The 17,415-nt window shown below is 42.0% G+C and overlaps 2 protein-coding genes across 3 annotated transcripts; both read right to left on the bottom strand.

Annotated features, from left to right (window-relative positions):
- Positions 1-151: 151 nt before the first annotated feature.
- Positions 152-10,068, bottom strand: ADAL (adenosine deaminase like). Of its 2 annotated transcripts, XM_040601021.1 has the most exons (10): positions 9,964-10,068; positions 8,402-8,532; positions 7,806-7,866; positions 6,968-7,055; positions 6,303-6,384; positions 5,399-5,525; positions 4,638-4,718; positions 3,515-3,653; positions 2,917-3,017; positions 152-1,577 (listed from the first exon to the last, which is right to left on the bottom strand). In XM_040601021.1, the coding sequence occupies exons 1-10, from the start codon at positions 10,009-10,011 to the stop codon at positions 1,386-1,388; spliced, it is 1,050 nt and encodes a 349-aa protein (XP_040456955.1). In that variant the 5' UTR covers positions 10,012-10,068; the 3' UTR covers positions 152-1,385. The 2 variants fall into 2 exon arrangements, with proteins under 2 accessions (XP_040456955.1, XP_040456957.1); XM_040601023.1 differs by lacking the exon at positions 8,402-8,532 and having other exon boundaries at positions 9,964-10,057.
- Positions 10,069-10,999: 931 nt separating this feature from the next.
- Positions 11,000-16,256, bottom strand: TM2D3 (TM2 domain containing 3). The gene is made up of 6 exons (XM_040601903.1): positions 16,115-16,256; positions 15,058-15,156; positions 14,034-14,191; positions 13,291-13,465; positions 12,626-12,701; positions 11,000-11,350 (listed from the first exon to the last, which is right to left on the bottom strand). Exons 1-6 carry the CDS (start codon positions 16,200-16,202, stop codon positions 11,185-11,187), a joined length of 762 nt encoding a protein of 253 aa, XP_040457837.1. The 5' UTR covers positions 16,203-16,256; the 3' UTR covers positions 11,000-11,184.
- Between the last annotated feature and the right edge of the window lie 1,159 nt (positions 16,257-17,415).

Below are 17,415 nucleotides of genomic sequence, written 5' to 3' on the forward strand. Positions count from 1 at the left end.
TTGAACCGACCGTTCTGTGGACACCTCAGGTAGCCCCGCAGACACTTCTCCGCTATCTTCCCACCCCCCATTTCATTTCTTATTGCCACTTTGGGGCCAGAGCAACTACTTTATGCTGTTGGTATTAAAAGAAGACCAAAACAGAATAATGTACAGCTTTTGTGTCATTATATTTATATTCAGTATTCCTTGCAGAGCCCCAAATGTTTGCTTGTTTAATCAATGTAAAAATATACATACCAGGTATGAAATACTTTCTCTTGGGATACCTTGTACAGTAGCTAGCAATGTCTAGTATTACATACTGTTGCACATATATATTTCATATATATTTTGGTATCTCAGTATCAAAATGCAGAGGCACAGAGACATGCAGAGCAAACCCTGTCACTGCCTGAACCAAGGAGCACCGTCTGCTGTCAGAAGAGAAGTGGTGCTGCCTGCAGACAGGGAGTCTGCTCCGGGGACTCACACTCGCCAAATCCTGCAACAAGTAATACCTGCTCCTCTTCTGCAGATCTCACACACGTGCGTGTGCACATACACACACATGCACACCCCAAGTAGCAGTTTGAAGGAGGTTGAAGCTATTTTTATTGTTTTTTTTAAAAGAAACAAACAGTAAAACTAAAAAGCATTTTAAGAGTTAGCCCATTTCCCACCAAGCAGTTCAGTTTGCTAAGGCATTCAAGGTTCTTAACTTAAAAAGTCTAAACACTACCAGTGCTGAGCGCATCAATAGGCACCACTGTGTACGCTACACAATCCACAGCAGGCTTCAGTCATACCAGTAAATTATTTTATACTTTATATATATATATATTACCAGATGCAATATTTAATTCCTTTGGGACAAATATTTCATTCTCCCCCACTTTGTTTCTGTCTTTGCATTCAGTCAATCATTCAAAAGTTCTGTTTAAAAACAATACACAACCCAAATAGTCACACCATACACACAAACAGCTTGGCGTAATGTTGCCAATAGAGACATTTTAAACCCTAACAGCTTGTGTTAAGCACACAAAACATGCCTTCATTTTGTTCTGTCAAATGTCTGTAGTATGATGACACAGTTCAACTAACAATTTTTTTAAAACCTCCTATCAAGCAGAGAGGAATGTTGTGACAACACATTTGGAATTTTATAGCCACCCGTTGGGAGCCCTCCCAAATACAAAAGAACATTTACGTCTGTCCCCACTAAGAAAGGATGCAGTCCTGTAATCTTTTTGCACCAGCACAGTTTATGGGCTGGATTTATAAACCTGAAGTCTAAAAAAAGCCAGGGATTTCAGTAAAAAATGAGTATTTTTTATAAGCTATATATAATTATATAATTATAATAAGCTAATACACCCACGCTGTTTAGAACAACAGTTTGATTAATCAAACAGAGTTGGCTTCAGTTTACACCACTGTTCCCTTAGCTTTGATTTTACTACGCTTGAAGCAAAGATATAGTTGATTGATTCGTAGGAAAGATCCCACATCTGTGATCGAGTCAGATTAAATGTTTTTGCAACCAGCTCGTATTCTTGCGACAGATCTGTTGCAAAGACGCCTTTATCATCAGTCTGGAGTTAAATTGAAAGAAAAAAAAAAGTTTAAATTAGTTCTACATCAAAAAGGTTTTTTTCTACACATACCAGTTTTATCTTCCAGTTTCATATGTTTTTCCACAGTTCTTTCAACTGCTGGCAATCATTTCATACTTCATTTTCCCTATTTTCACTCAAAAGGAATAAATTATTCAAACATACAAGAAAACATCTTAAAGTGACAGCACAATTTATGAAGAAGATAGGATTTCTTATTAAAAAGGCTAGAGAAAGATGGCTATTAAATGACGCATACATTCAAGCTCTGTCAGTATGCACAGGTCTCCTTATTCCTCTTTTCCCTGTCCTCAGACCTGGCAACTGCAGCCCGCTCTGCATTCCTACACTTTCAGGGAAGAAACCCTCTCACCCTCTGTGCTTCATGTCAAGTAGAACAGGTTTTTGATACTGACTGAAGTACTATGCTAGCAGCAAAAACATATGATCAAAAGCCATCTAAAGATTATTCATCTAAAAGGAGCAAGTTAGGATTATTTAAGGGTTAATGAGATTACCCACCTGCAAATCAGAGTCCTTGTGTCCCCACAGAGAAGAATGCTAAATATACCCTGCTAAATTTATGACACTGTAGTATCTCCTTATTCCACTAGTCTTGTTTTTGTAGACCTTTACGGGTAAAATGCTTACTTACGTGACCTCATTGGTCGTTTCACAACTGAAAATGTCTGAAATCAATCCCTAGTCATTATTTTTTCATGTAATATGACAGAGTTCAAACTCAATAATAAGTATATAGTAAAGGATTGAGGCTTATTTGAATAATAAGCACAACGCTCTAATGTATATACATGCACATGGACGATGCTACACATTATAGGGGTTAAACCAACAGGATAGTAAAAACCTGCCAGTGCCAGCAGAAGTACTGGGCACCTCAACATTTAAAGACTTTAATTACCTGTCAAGAGAACTCAAGAACTTTCATCCAACACAATAACTACCCAGGTAAGCACAAGCTTACATGCAAGCATTGGACCAATACATGTAACAGAAATCTGTCAATATGCAAACAGCTAAGAAGCTCATTGGATGTATAGCAACCATTTTATCTATACAGAAAGAGAAAGGTCTTGCTTTACAATAGAACCAGGAGAAATACTGAAAATTCTCATTTGTATTACAAGCATTTCTCAAACAGAACATGAAAGATGTTTTCCTATAAGCAGATGATTTGCTGCAAGGTCAGAAATTGTTGGTGAGTTCTGTGATCCATAAAAGGAGACTGACTTCTCCAGTTTCCCATTGGTTTGGCTCTTTGCCTAAATACATGGTTAAAATAAAAAAAAAAACTTACACAAAGCACTGCAGGGTGGCCCATGTTGTACCAGTATCCAAAATGGTGTTTGTCACAGGAAGGCACTGTCTGAGTTTTAATGTTTGATGTCATGCAAAGTTCTAAGGGAAAAAACAAGAAGAAACAAGGATATATATCAAAACAAAAGACATGTTTCTGACAACATTAATTGACTTATTTCTGTTCCTGACTGAAAATTACAATCAGCTATTGTTTTCTTGGTTTTCTATGCTCCAAATATTTGGTAATATCTTCTGAGGGAAGTTTAGTCATCAGTTTCTTCTGAACTACTGGCTGGGTATAAAATTTATGGAGCTTGCAAACCAGATAAAGAAAGACCACACAACCTTGCACAGTAACTACAAGTTACTATTTAGTTTTGTTTTCATCCGAGACATCAATTGTTGTCTGCTGCCACAAATATGTCCAAAAAAAGCATTACCAGTGTAGCTTTATAAGCAAGCAATTCTCTCACATACAGTGCTGCATTTTTCTAAGCCACCTCTGGTCAAAGACAAATCAGTTTCTAGATCAGCAGTATGTATCATATTCTGCAATCTAGAGATCACCAAGTAATTTTCTTAACTTTTTTTCTTACCAATAGGTATATGATTTTGTCGAACAAGGGGTACTAACTCTTCTGAACCTGCTGTTGCAGAGTTGAGAAATGTTCCATGTCCAATCCTGTCAGGAGGCAGGCCCAGGAGAATTTTGGTCTCCTCTTCTTGATTTGGAATCTAGAGAGGATGCATTTTACATTCTGTCAATGCAGCACAAACCAGCCCATTAAGTAATGGCAACGGACTTCAAGTTGTATTTTCACAGCATATCTTATCCAAAAGAAAGTGTTAGTGAGACTAAATATCTGCACTAGTACCCTGTAAAGAAAGAAGTAGTGCATGAAAGTGACCCTCAGCTTGGAACTATAAACCAAGGAAGCCATAATCCTAAACTGGTTTGTAAAAACACGCGATCAGTATTTGCAGTTCTGAAGAACTATCAGTTGGAGGCCTTAGATTAGCTCTGTATGCTTCAGTTTCAAAACTACTCTCTCAAGACGACCTTTAACATCTGTTTTACACAAGGATTAAAGAAACGGTGCGTGAAGACCTTAAACTGCAAGAGGCCAAAAGCAACCAAACAACAAAATGAAACAAAACCAGAAAACCAGACATTAAGAAATATATTTTCAGAAAAGCATGCAGGAACACCCTGCAAAAGCCTCCTTAATGAAACAGAAGCAAGTATAAATAGGCCTGAGAGTTCATATATCTTATGCTTAATTTCTCAAAGGAATAAAAATATTTTCAGTATTTATCAGGCTCTTCAGAGTAAACTTCAGCCACCACTGCAACAGATTGTATGCAGAAGCCCAACTCTTTCTACCGATAGAAGCAGAGCTAACAGAACCACTCATGAAAATGTGCTAATTTTACTACACATGACTTCTGATACAATACCAGGAAGAAAACAGTGGATCTCTTGGAATATTAGTAATTTTTAAGTTTGCACCTAACCCCCCAATAGATACAGTACAACAACAAATAATTTGAAGACTGTTGAAGATTTCTCCTTGTTTTCTTCTCTCTTGTCAAAATGCCCCAAACCTGTTACTACTTTGGCCTGAGAAGTTCAAAAAGCACAGAAATGAATTCTAGTTTCATCAAGGTTTTTATCAAATGAGAATTACAGAGAAGGACCAAATCAAAGAAAACTTTTACCTCTGAAAGATGCAATGCCAGCTTTAGACCTGCTTTTTTTGCTTCTGAGAGCGGTTCCAAAAAATCTTGACCATGTCCTGCCTTGAAGACAGAAACACATCAACATTCTATAACTTGTTTTATGGCACTCCTCCTATTACAACAGTTAAGAAGCCTAGCAATATCAAAATATTTAATGCAAAAACAGTTACACTGAGTTATTTTTCTTTTCCCATCACTTCAGTTTTGAATGCAGCAAGTCACATAACGTTCTGCTATATGAGCACAATTTAGACAAATTGGTCAAGTGTCAGTAGTTCAGATGATGATGCCCAACACCAACAAGCCAACTGTCTTGATTTTGATATCCTTTCTACAACTATCACCCAAGGTTATTTCATTTCAGCTTGGCAGCTATCCTCAAATATTTCTGCTTTCTTATTGTGCAATAAGAATTTAGTGCATCTAAACAAAATTTAAACTAGTGTCAACTTGCAGTCATTCTGATCAGGACAATTTAGTAACAAGACACTTCCCAGATAAATGCCACTTCTCAGTGGCTCTTTTTTCAGTGTCATACTAATCTATTGATTCCTTGTTACAGTATCTGTCCCTTACAGCAACAGGGATTAACCTGGTATCAAGAGTACAAGTAATCCATTCAAACTAGCAACAAAGATCAGACAAAACCTTGTAAGATCGAAGTGTGAGCAGAACCGCTCCCTGTCACACAACACCATGTACTTATCTTCAAGAACAGATCAAAATAAACAAAAACTTACAGTGGGATCACCGCTGAGGTCAAGTCCTACTACAACGCCGTCAGTGGAAAGACGAAACTCTTCAGCAAGTTTAACAGTCTGCTTAGCAACTGCTGGGCCGCCTCTTCTATTTATTGCTATTAACAATCTAGAGTAGAAACACACATATTAAGTTAAATACAAACTGTAATATCAGAAGACCAACAAATATGATACCAATAAAAATGGCACTTCACATCCTCCATGGCTGAGTATAAGGAGTATTTGTACAGGAAACTGTTCAAGGAATGAAGGCACCAAAGTGCAGAGGGACACACATAAGATTAATAGGTTAGCCTATGAAATGCAACAGCCACAATGAGAGGGAGGGCAGGGAACAATGTGCTGCTCATTTGCCGCCTGCCATATCAGGCGAGCAACCTCTCCGAGGAGCACACATGAAGAATGAGAATGCTTCAGCTTCCACAAATTAATCTAACAACGGTTGCTACGAGAGTATAAAAGACAGGCAAGCAGACTGCCCCTAAGCAACCGCTGACACCTTCTGAAACTTTTCTGCTGATTAGGACTACTTCTCCCTTACAGCAGGTTGCTTGTACAGCCAAGCAAGGAAAATCTCTGCGATCGATCTAAACTGTGAAAAAGGAGTCTTCAATGCAATTTCCATCAAAAGCACTGCTTTTCCTGAAAATGTTGCAGAGAACGGATCATTTTAGAGCTGAAAAGCTTTACCCAGTTTCATTCTCTACCAGTAAAAAGAAAGATAAAAATTCAGGTTTCCATGCAAATTATCTGTTTCCACTCCATGTAATCTAGTTTAAGCACCATTTTCTTTCCTATGCCAATGGTCTGTAAACTCTGCAAACCACGACCAAGCATCAGACACAAAACCTTGAAACAGAGGTACTCCATGTGCTTTATTTACCTTACATCTATATCCAAGCCTTCTTCTTTACACTGCTTTATACCTTCAAGTACAGTTTCAACGTACATCCTTTTGGTCATACCTATAAACACATACACACATTTGGAATAAACATATTTTATTATGTTGCAGACCTAGCTCTCTAGCCTCAAAGTTTCAATTTGCACCTTTGATTTTAGTCCATAGACTCTTCATCTGTATAGTTCTGATTCTATTTATAAATGCAGCTTTACTTTGAAGCATATATTTGAATTAAGCCTCCTCCTAAGCATCTGGGAGAAAGAAAATAACTTAACATGAACCAGAGAGTAGCAGCAGGACTTATTTTCTGTGTTTCTAAAAAAACACATCTAAAAGAAAATAAAAAATTAAGTAACTGGAAGAAAATATATCAGCTATTTAAAATATTAGCAGACTCAGATGTCGTACTAAAGCAAATAACCCAGATGCTTGGGTAGCTGTTATAACCCATACAATTTTGTCCTCAAAAATCTAATAGTAAAGTGACATGCCTTTACACAGTTAAATCTTTGCTTTTATATTTAAAGTTTTGGGGTTTTTTATTGAACCAACTGAATTTGACTTTACTTGTTATTAACATAGTCTAAACTTTTAGGTTTTACAACACATCAGACTTACAAATTAAAAACCAGAACAGGCTGTACCTGTGGACTTTTCTTCTCTAGGAGTGCTCCTCAATTCCAGATACTTGACACCATCATCAGCAAATTCTTTAATAACATCTTTAGTTATCTGATTAATAAATGGCATATTCAACATCATGACAGTAAAGCCTGTAATTGGTTATATTTTCCTTTACAACTAAAAGACCCCATTATTTTTTGGCATGAAACCCCTGCAAAATTTTCAGGCCCTATGTGTTTTTAGTGCTCTCCATCTCTGGAAATACTACACCTTCAGATCCCTCAGTGGTACTAAACAGTTAGGACAAATGCGAATTTCCTTGTCTGGACGAGAACACCCCTCAACCGGTACAGCCATCACCCCTTTCACAGCTGCTGTACCCTTCGGCAAGTTCAACAGCCTGCCTAAACGTCCCTTTACAGGAGGAAAGACGAGGACACTACACCACTTTCTGCTCCCTATTCTGACCTCACAACAGTTCTCCTTGACAGTTTTGTAATCCGAGGTGAACAAAGGGCAATCCTAATTCTGTAGTTTTGGTACATAATGAACCAAAGAAGAAACAGAAGACTACAGTAAATCTAAAGTTTGGTAACAATGAAGAGATACCACCTTTTTAAGACGTTATCAGTCCAAGCATCTGAGCAGTCACAATGACCACCATATTGGAAGCTCACTGCTTTCACAAATATTAAACGCAGAAGTTATGTGAACCCCTGTGTTTTAAAATAATAATTCTGACTTCCAGCTGAAAGGACCATTGTTGATAATGTTACTTGGAACCCCATGCTGTTAATCCAACTACATTTGACTGTGTGTATTGCTTGCTTGTTTTGAGTGAACTTTTAATTAACTTACCAGTAAAATATCTTCAGTCCTAGTGGTAATCTGATAGATGATCTGAAACATCTGAAAACATCTAAAATAAAAAGTTAAAAATTAATTGGACAAGCATTGAACAGTAAAATTATTATAATAAAAAAATACACTTTGAAAACATGTACTCACTATGCTCAACTAGCAAGCTTGTATACTAAAATTCAAAGACCATCTGAATGGTGACTTCTGATTTTAAATGCTAATAATGCATTCACAACAGAAATTATTATTAGTAGTAGTATTATTATTGCTGTTGTTGTTGTTACCACAAAACTTTTTGAAGCACAAAGGAAAACATAAATATGAGTCAATTTTTTCTGAAGTGCATATGCTACAAGTGAAAACTTTCGGTCCCTTAAAAAGGGAATGAATCAATATGAGCTATCCTTTCACTTTGCAAATATCTGAGTTATTCATAGATACAAGCAGCAAAAAATCGAATGGATTGGCCTGTAAGTAGGACTCAAAAATGTATTTTCTGCATTCAATGGGTAAGGCCATACATGTCTCTGTTTTAAACTTAAAGGACACTCAGTAACTGTTCATCACATACACACACCCATGCATCTACTCACTCATCTAGGGTTCTTTTCTTTCCTTTGTCAATCATAGTCATTCCGTTCTGGATCTGAAGGTATGGCTTCTGGGCCATAAGTTTCTTCATAGTGGCAGAACTGATACAGCCATTCAAATGAGCATGAAGTTCCTAAAGAAAAAAATCCTACGGCTTTGTCTGGAGAAAAGGATGGCTTCTACGTCTTGTTTGTATTACTGTTCTTGTATCCTATGTTGTTGTTTCACTCTGAGTTTGAAAATAAAACAGGCTACCTCTGCATTCAGCTAAACTTGTTTCCTCATGCTTTTGCACGTGTTCAACTGAGACTGTCCTGTTCGTTCCTTCTCACTTGGCAGGCTGCTGTCAGCACCAATCTCAGTGGGAGCACAGCCAGCTCGGGAAGGGGAGCTCTCCAGCCCAGCACTGCAGTGCTGTGAGTTGACGGGAGGAGGAAGCCAACAGCCACCCCAGTATTAAGAAAAGTATAATAAGGATTCAATAACCCTTTCCCCATATCCACTCTAAGTGAAATGTATGTGTATATTGTTTGAAAATAGCAACATCTGTATATCCACTCACCTTTCTATTTTTCATACTTTGAAGTTTCAACTCACACCAGAAATCCAGCAAGATGCTACCTGTGCCTGTTGACAGCAGCGGGGGTAACTGCCCTCCCTTGCCTGAGCTCGCTTTCTGCCTGGCTTTGGACCAAACCTACGAGCCTCAGCTCCCTTCCTCACCTCACCTTCACTCCTGCTTACAATCTCTTGGCTCCCAACACGGGAACGGCTCACTGGAGCCCTTCCAACTCAGGTGAAACATGTCCACAGAGCCTCTGCGCTGTTACTGATCCCTCGCCCCCCTGGAATGCGCCCCTTTCACTGGGGTCAGAACAACAGGAGAAATACTTCTTCAGCCCTTCGACTGGAAAACGTGTGGGAACTGTAACTCCTTCAAGATTTAATTATTTTAACTTTGTGAAGTATTGTACTTCAGGTTCCTGTTCTAAAGCGCAAAGTTCACAAGCAGAAGAAAAGGTGTCCAAGCATCCTAACGTGTGAAGGAGCACAACTACAGCTGAGTAGCAGGAGCTAGGGCTGCTCGCCGCCTCTGCAAACCAAGCCGGACATGTACTGCTACTGCTGCGTTGAATTTGTCACAGTCTTACAAGTGAAATACCTCAGAGAATTCAGTCAGACGAAAACCATAAACCCTGCAAAACAGCCTACGGGGCGGGCGCCCGGGAAGGCTCGCTGGAGGGCAGCGCCGATACGCTGCGAGGGGGCTACACCCTTCGGGACACGGGGAACAGCGTTATCGGGGACAGACTCCTTGGTCAGCCTCGGGGAAAACAGGGCCAAAATAAAAACAAACCCACGATCCCGCTCAGCTGAGGTAACTGGGAGATCAGGCGCTGAGCTGCAAGCCAGCCGCGCCGGTAAGGGCCCGCCACACCCTGTCCGGCGCCAGACCCCTCAGGGACCGCGCGCGTAGAGGGGCCAGTCCCCTCAGGGAAAGCGCGCGCAGCGGCTGCCGCCCGCCGCCCCCCGCCCCCGCCGCGCCGTCCCGCCGCTCGCTCACCACTTTGGGCAGCTGCCGATAGAAGTGCAGCTCCGGCTCCGCCGCCATGACGGCGCCTGTGCCAGCGGAGGGCGGTGGCGAGGGTCAGGGCGGCAGCACCGCCCCCGGGCCCGCCCCGCCCCGCCCCCCCGGGCGGCTGCCTGCCCCTGGGCGCCGCGCCCCGCCCCCCCCCCCCCCCCGGGGAAGCAGAGGGGCAGCCGGGGCACGGCCGTAAGGAACACTCGCGGCGTGGGTCCGTGCCAGCTCCGCGTTTATTCAAGTGACAGGCCTTCCAGGGCCGCCGCTCCCCAGCACTACACGCGCGGGGGTTCAAGTGCAGCGCGACGGGGCAGCAGAGCCCGATGCGCCGGCGGGGGGGGCGGGCAGGCGCCGCGGGCCCGGCGCTGGGCTGCACCGAGCCGTTCCGTGCCGGCCCCGCGCCTCGCTCCGTCACTGCTGAGGAGAAAGCCCTCAGCGCACAAACGCATCGATTTTATTACCGACACCCCCCTTTTTTTTTTTCTTCCTTTTTTTTTTAAAAAAAAATTAACTTGGCAAGCTTGCTAGCGCCAGAATACAAGTTGTACCTTTCACTGACACGCAGGTCAAACCCAACCAAAATAAATACGCTCTGCAACGATCCTAAAATCTATTTCAAGTATTTCATATTTAGCTGTTACTGCAATCTAATTCTAACCCCCCCCACAACTTTAAGTCAAGTCACTAAGCAAATGTTAGCTCTTGCTATGTCCCAAAACAAAAGATAAATCTAATTAACATCATAGAACACTGTGACCTACATACTGCTACAGTAATTCAGGCAAATAAGTTATCCTCCCACAAATATAAAAAAAAAACCAAAATAAAATTCACTGACATATTTAGGGGAAGGTAGCAATAAATTTAAATTCAAGCATACAAATATGAAGTAAACAATCTTCAAGTTAAGTTTGCATCTCTTTTGGTGCTTGACAAATCATCTACCTTCAAGCACTGTTCAACATTTTTCATAGAAAAATAGCATGTCATAGAAGAAAGGAAGGGAATTTCAACTTAATCAGTGATCCACTCTTTTATTTTACCTTAGTTAAAGGCAAACTAAGTACAGATACTGTACATTAAAATGTATGCACACAGCAAGAACAGTTGTTCATCATTCTACCTTAAAGGCGCAAATCTCTACATTCTTTTTAGAGCCCTTGCCAAGCACTTACTCCTCTCTGAAACACGTTGTACCGACATTTAAATATACAGAGAACCATCTGCAGGTCCCACATAGCCAACACCGATTAGTAGCACATCAATTAGTGTCCATATTCCAAGTCCACCAAAGCTGAAGAGTTTTCCCAGACCTTCCCGCCACTGGCCCAAATAGAAACGATCAGCTCCAAATCCACCAAGGGTGATGCTATAAGAATAAAAACATGATTTGTTGTAATTATTTTTAGAGGAACTTAGTTTGGGTATCCATACACACTTCCTTCTGACAGACCTACAACTTGACGATAGTTTTGCTCTATGTCATTCGATAAACTACACATTTCTTTTACAAAAAGAGCTGACTGGATTATTAAATGAGGAAGCTTCTGATTAAGTAGCATGCTATTTCTTAGCTAATTAATACTATTCAGAGACATGACAGTTTTTCATTCACAACAAACAATAAAACCTTAATCTCAGATTTATAAACGCATCTTCACTTTTCAAAGCTAGAAGATGCTAAAAAAAACCCAAACAAGCTATAGAGGACAGACCCAAACGCTAAATTCAGCCCCACACAGTAGTCAAGCAGCAGTAAGTTTCCCCAGCTGGTGGCAGAGAACAACTGTCGCTATAAAGGCAAGTGCGTTAGATTGCTTTCTTCATCAGTCTTACTGTAACCTTTGGCTCTAGTAACAGACGCTCTCACTGCCCAACTTATCACATTAAGCACTTTTGAAATACTAAATTTTGACAAAGGTCTTCACCACCAAAAGAACTACAGTTAACTTTCAAATTGCTATTGTGGTGCTCTAATGGCTTAATATTACAAGAATAACCTAAATAGCTGCTTTCAATACTGCTGAACCGATCTCTCCCCTAAAAATTTAAAGTGCAAGAAACTTCATCTTAAGGCATTTCTAGCTTTACAGTTGAGAAGGAAGCCGTAACAACTGTGTACCAATTACAGCAAGCTCAGTGACATCTATTGAATTTACGAACAGCTGCATTCATTTCAGATGCCAAGAAGTGATTTGGACAACATTCAGCTCTAATTGTTTAAAACATATTAAAAAAGGGAGAAAACACCCGTAAATCTGCAGATTTTTTGGAGCATCTGTACCTCATTGGACACCATACAGAATAAAAACCATGTCCTCTCTGCTCAGGAACTGGGTATCTTTGTGAAGCCTAAGAATCATTGGCACGTATTCTGAAGAAAGTACATTCAATGCAGACATAGTGGAAATGGTTTCTTTCAAGCTCTGTTTACTGAAGACCACTAGTATCACTGCATATGAAATCTTCGGGCATCCTATGGCTCTAAATTCTAAGCTAGACGATATGAAATATTGCTTATTCAGTACTCCATTAAAAAATACCAAGCAGGAAACCACACAAACTGAAGATTTTATAGACGAGCCATCTACTTCTAATAATATTATCTATTTTAGCTTGACGTTATTTAACAGTTCTGGTGTACCTCAGTGCCAAGGCAGTAGACCACTTATAACCTCCAGTCCAGTTGCAATAGAGCATCTTAGGAAAGACACGATTACCTAAACATTAGAAAAAATTCAAACCTTAATGTAACAAACAAAGGCCACACAGTGAGAAAGAAAATTACAATCAAGAAAATACTGTATTTCTCTAACAAGAGTCTAAAAGGATGGATCGCTAATCGAAGCAAACACTGTCAATACAAAAGCTCATATATACTCCACAGTCCTCTGTTCCATCAATCTTTGTCCCACACCAGAAAACATTAAAAGTCACTGAACAAACAGGGGTAAAATTAAGCTAGTTGGGTGAAGCCAGCATGGATTCTTTTAATTTTCCTACTAAGACATTTTATATTGATTCCATTGATGGTGTCAAAATTAGTTTAATTCACAGAAGTGGACAAAAATAAAACCACTATTTTCTTTCATGTGAAGATATACAAGAGTATTAAAACCCAATGTTTACAGTCAGATGTCACTATTATGCTTAAAATTAAAATGTAACTATAAAAAATTCACTAGATTAATCAAGGTGCAGACTGTTACTGCAATGGACACGAACAATCATCATATATACCCATTACAAAAAACATTAAGAAATTCTTCAGACAAAAATCTTTATATCATCTCTTTTTGCCCACCTTACCTAGACAATGAATATGATCCCGTACTGTGCAAGTGGCGTTGTATCGTTGTCGCGGACAAGAAACCGTCATGCAGTTTGTAGAATTTGTACATACGTAATCAGTCGTTGCAAGCTGCCAGCAAAACTGGCATGTCATGTTAATTGTAAAGTTCTCCTGCTCATGGTTATTCTGATCCTATAAAAGGACAGCGTTATCACCTCACTAGAAATAAAAAAATAATCATGGTGTACATTTATCCAATTGCATTCCACAGGTAGACATTTTGGGCAAATTAACAATTACCCTCTTAAGTGACCTCTATGTAGTCTAGTAAAATGGAAAAAGCAACATTAGAAAACTGACAAAGCCTTATTAAAGTGCAGTTTAACACTACTGCTTCCTCCAAGCTAAGGCTACTGCTAAAAGGAGGACTCATTCAGTCTAACCTGTAAGATCAGTTTGTACCTCCAACATATATTTAGCCTCCCTGCTCTCAGAATGGTTCAGTTTTGGTAGATCAACAACTTGATTTAACTCAACTGCATTGCTGCATAGCAAAAAGATGCACTGCAAGACAGGCAAAACAGAGAAGGGTAGGTCCGCCTCTTCAGCAACAGCCTGCAACTGAACCAATTAAACGTATCACAGATCTGCAAGCCTGCCTATGTAAGAACCTGGAAATCAAATTTTTATATTTTATGACAAGACATCATGTTTTAATTAGAATATTTAAATATAAGTTTAGAAGTAACAGGTTACTTACAACACAATGAACGTGTGGCTTGACTTTGCAATCAAAAGTGGCCGGCTTCCCATATATACAGGAATAGTTAGTGTTACATGTCATACAGTCTGGCGGCAATCTACTGCAAAGCCCGTTGCTAGGACATTTAGTCACATAAGATGGAATTTCTGTACTTTCTGAAAGGTGAAATATGTGAATAAAATTACAAAAGCAAATAAAAAACCCTATACAATCAAAAGTGTATATATATACACATTTTCCTTTACACATATATATACACACACACACAGAGACACACTGCATTTCCTTATTATACAGTGAACAGCATTACAAGTTTGTGTTCTGGGAACCACTGCATTAGGCAAGTGGGCTACACAACATCGTAGGGTACCCTGCAAGGATCTCACAAAAGTTCTATACAGGACAGCACAGCAACACCATTCAGTACAACACCAGAACAGATCTTAGCATGGATTAGCGCCGCCTCAGCCAGTATTTCTCAGCAGAAGTCATCAGTTTAGGCAGGTATAGAAGCAGGTTGACACATAAGCTACTTTTAGTTCAGGTCTAATTAAGTTTACAGCTATCTTAGCCACTTGCTGTTTGCATGTGTTCAGAATTACCTCTTAAGCTACTAGCAAGAACAGTGTTTCAGCCAATCCTCATGTGCCCCTTAGTGAGCTACAAGAACTGTATTTATGTTGGGCAGGGAACAGTAATAAGTTATTGCAGAACGCTGAAGTTTTTCAAGAATTTCCACCATCCTGAGACAGTATAGAACACATGAACCACAGTGGCAGTTTAACTAGTAATTTTCTAGTTGTAAAATCTTAAGTGGACCGATTTTCTGATTTTGTAAACAAAACTAATTGCTACAGTCATTGAAGAGTACTTTGTAATGTGTCACACTGTAATATCTTTTACCACGGTGAAAGCATGCACAGGTTCCTAAGACATAAATAAAAAACTTTACTACTGAACTCAAGACGCTGCAAAACAAGGCCCTCAGAAGACAAACAAAAGAAACAACATAATACTGTACCTGCTGCTTTAAAATAGGGAGTATTTGTACTTGTTGAAGTTAGACTTTTTGAAAATGTAGACTGCGGCTGTGAATGCTTAGTGGTCATCAAAGATCCCGCTACAAGAAAATAACAGCAGAGAAAGTGATATTTCTAGATTAAAATTCATCTTCAGAAACAGTTTAAATTCAATGCATTGATACGGAATTACAAGTGCAAAATGTAATGAGAATAAAAAAATAGAAAAATCTGTCTTCTTGATCTATAAATAGCAGGATGCTTCTGTCCAACATTAAAATGAGCACTACAATTCAATAGTTCCTTTTAGACAAGAAATTATTTCAATTCAGTCTTTTTTTTTTTTTTTTAAATGTTGAGAATGACAACACTGCTCAGAGAACAGGTTCTGTTCAGTAGCGGAAAGCGTGTGCAACCATTTAATCCAGCGGCGCAGCCACCACTTTGATGGAAACCTGCAATAGCTGAACCGGCTGGCGACCGCGGCTGGGTTCGCGTACCGGCTGCGCGTTCGTCTCTGCGGGAACCCCGCGGCCCCGCCGCGCCCGTGAGCCCCGGGCACACGCAGAGCGCCAGCGGGCCCTGCCCGGAGGCAGCGCACGGGCCCCGCCGCTACCGCCCCGCCGCCCCCGGGCTCGCAGGCCGTTAAGGACCAGGCACGGGCGGCGCGCGGGGCCCAGCCCGCCTTTCGCCCCAGGACCTCTGCGCCGGGCTGCAGCCCCGCAGCGCTGGGGGGGGCAGCCCTGCCCGAGGCGCCCGGCTCCCTCCCCCCCGCAGGGGAAGCGTCTCCAGCGAGCCGAGGCCGCAGTCACCTCCCGGCTCGGCCGCTCAGAAGGCGGGCCCGCCAGGGCCGCGCTCGGCCCCCGCTCCGGCGACCGGCTGCCGGCGCTCCGGGGAACAGCCCCCACCTGCCGGCGAGGCGCTAAGCGCCGCCGGGCCTCCCCCGCCCAGCCAGGGGCTCGGAGCGGCCGGGCCGCCGCGGGCGGCGGCCCCCTCCCCCACCTCCCGCCCTGTTTCGGCCTCGGGGAGCCCGGCCAGAGCGGCGCTGGCCACGCTCACCGCGCCCGGAGAAGACGTAGAGCTGGGCCAGAAAGAGCGCCGTGCCGCAGAGCCCCCGCAGGGCGCGCAGCCCCACCGGCGCCGCCATCTTGCCTGCCGCCGCCTGCCGGCTCCGCCGCTCTCGGCCGGGCGGGGCGGGGCGGGGCCGCCGGCTGAGCCGCAGCCGCGCGCTGGGGCCGCCCCTCCGCAGCCCCAGGCGGGAACAGAGCGCCTGAGGGGAAGAGACACTGAGGGCAATGGCGGGAGCCCTGAGGCAAGGACACCCTTGAAGGCAAATGGGGGACCCCTGAGGAGAAGGGAACACCCTTTAGGGGAAGGGACGCTGAGGACAAGGAGGTGGCCTCAGAGGGGACGGACACACCTGAGGACGTTGAGGGAAGGGGCGGGGATGACCCCTGAGGGAAGGACACCCCTGAGGGGAAGGACGCCGCTGAAGGCAAGGGGGGATCCCTAAGAGAAAGGAGACGCTGAGGGAAGTGGGGGACACTCCTGAAGGGAGGCGACCCCACCACCGGCCGGCCGCCCAGACGGAGAAACGAGTTCGGTCAGCCCGTGACCGCCTCTGGCGCTTCCCGCTCGGCAGCAGCTCCGCTCGGGCACTGAGGGAACACAAACTCCGCTTCTGGTAAATCTTTTGCAATGTCACTCATCGCGCAGTTGTCCACCTCCCCAGGCCACCGACCACGGATGCCGCTTTCTCACCTCCGTCCTTCCTTTGCCTGTCTGTCCATCTCTATGTATTTCTCCCTGTACACAAATGTAATTTATATTATTTTTTAAATCTATATCCTCAATGACCTCTCTCATTGCTGCAGGTCATTCAGAAACTTAAGTGGCAACAGCATAGATAGATGTATGCTAAAAAGTTAGTCTTTTATTTGCAAAACCTTGAAATTCACTGAAAAAAACCCCAAGGGTTTTAATTCTGCAGTCTGAATACATCACACATGCATCATGTAGGCTGTAGTCCATAAAAAAATATATTTTTTATATAAAACACATTCATAAATATAAATCAAAATCACCCACCACCACCCCTGTTAATTCTGTAAAGTGGAACAGAAAGTTTTCCTTCCATTTTTTGTTATTTGGTGGGTGGTTTTTTTTCTTTTAGAAGTGGGGGATAATCAGTTTGTAAAAACATACACAAAACCAAACTAACAAAACAAAGGCTGACAACACAAGTCTGTACAACTGTCAGGCAGAAGTAAAACACTCACTTTGTGTTTGTGTAACATCTAAGCACTAAATAGTATTTTCTGCTTCATTTCAGTGGTACTGAAATCACAACTACAACTGCA

Source organism: Falco naumanni, chromosome 7, assembly GCF_017639655.2.
Source record: "Falco naumanni isolate bFalNau1 chromosome 7, bFalNau1.pat, whole genome shotgun sequence".
NCBI lineage: Eukaryota > Metazoa > Chordata > Aves > Falconiformes > Falconidae > Falco > Falco naumanni.

Bases quoted from the DNA above. Each gene is read 5' to 3' on its own strand.
- ADAL (XM_040601021.1), bottom strand. From the start codon at position 10,011: ATGGCGGCGGAGCCGGAGCTGCACTTCTATCGGCAGCTGCCCAAAGTG. The intron at 8,533-9,963 runs GTGAGCGAGCGG...TTTTTTCTTTAG, and splicing joins ATCGGCAGCTGCCCAAAGTG to GAACTTCATGCTCATTTGAA. The intron at 7,056-7,805 runs GTAAGTTAATTA...TTTATTAATCAG, and splicing joins GGACTGAAGATATTTTACTG to ATAACTAAAGATGTTATTAA.
- TM2D3 (XM_040601903.1), bottom strand. From the start codon at position 16,202: ATGGCGGCGCCGGTGGGGCTGCGCGCCCTGCGGGGGCTCTGCGGCACG. The intron at 13,466-14,033 runs GTAAGTAACCTG...GTCCTTTTATAG, and splicing joins AGCCACACGTTCATTGTGTT to GATCAGAATAACCATGAGCA. The intron at 11,351-12,625 runs GTACACCAGAAC...TTATTCTTATAG, and splicing joins TCTACTGCCTTGGCACTGAG to CATCACCCTTGGTGGATTTG.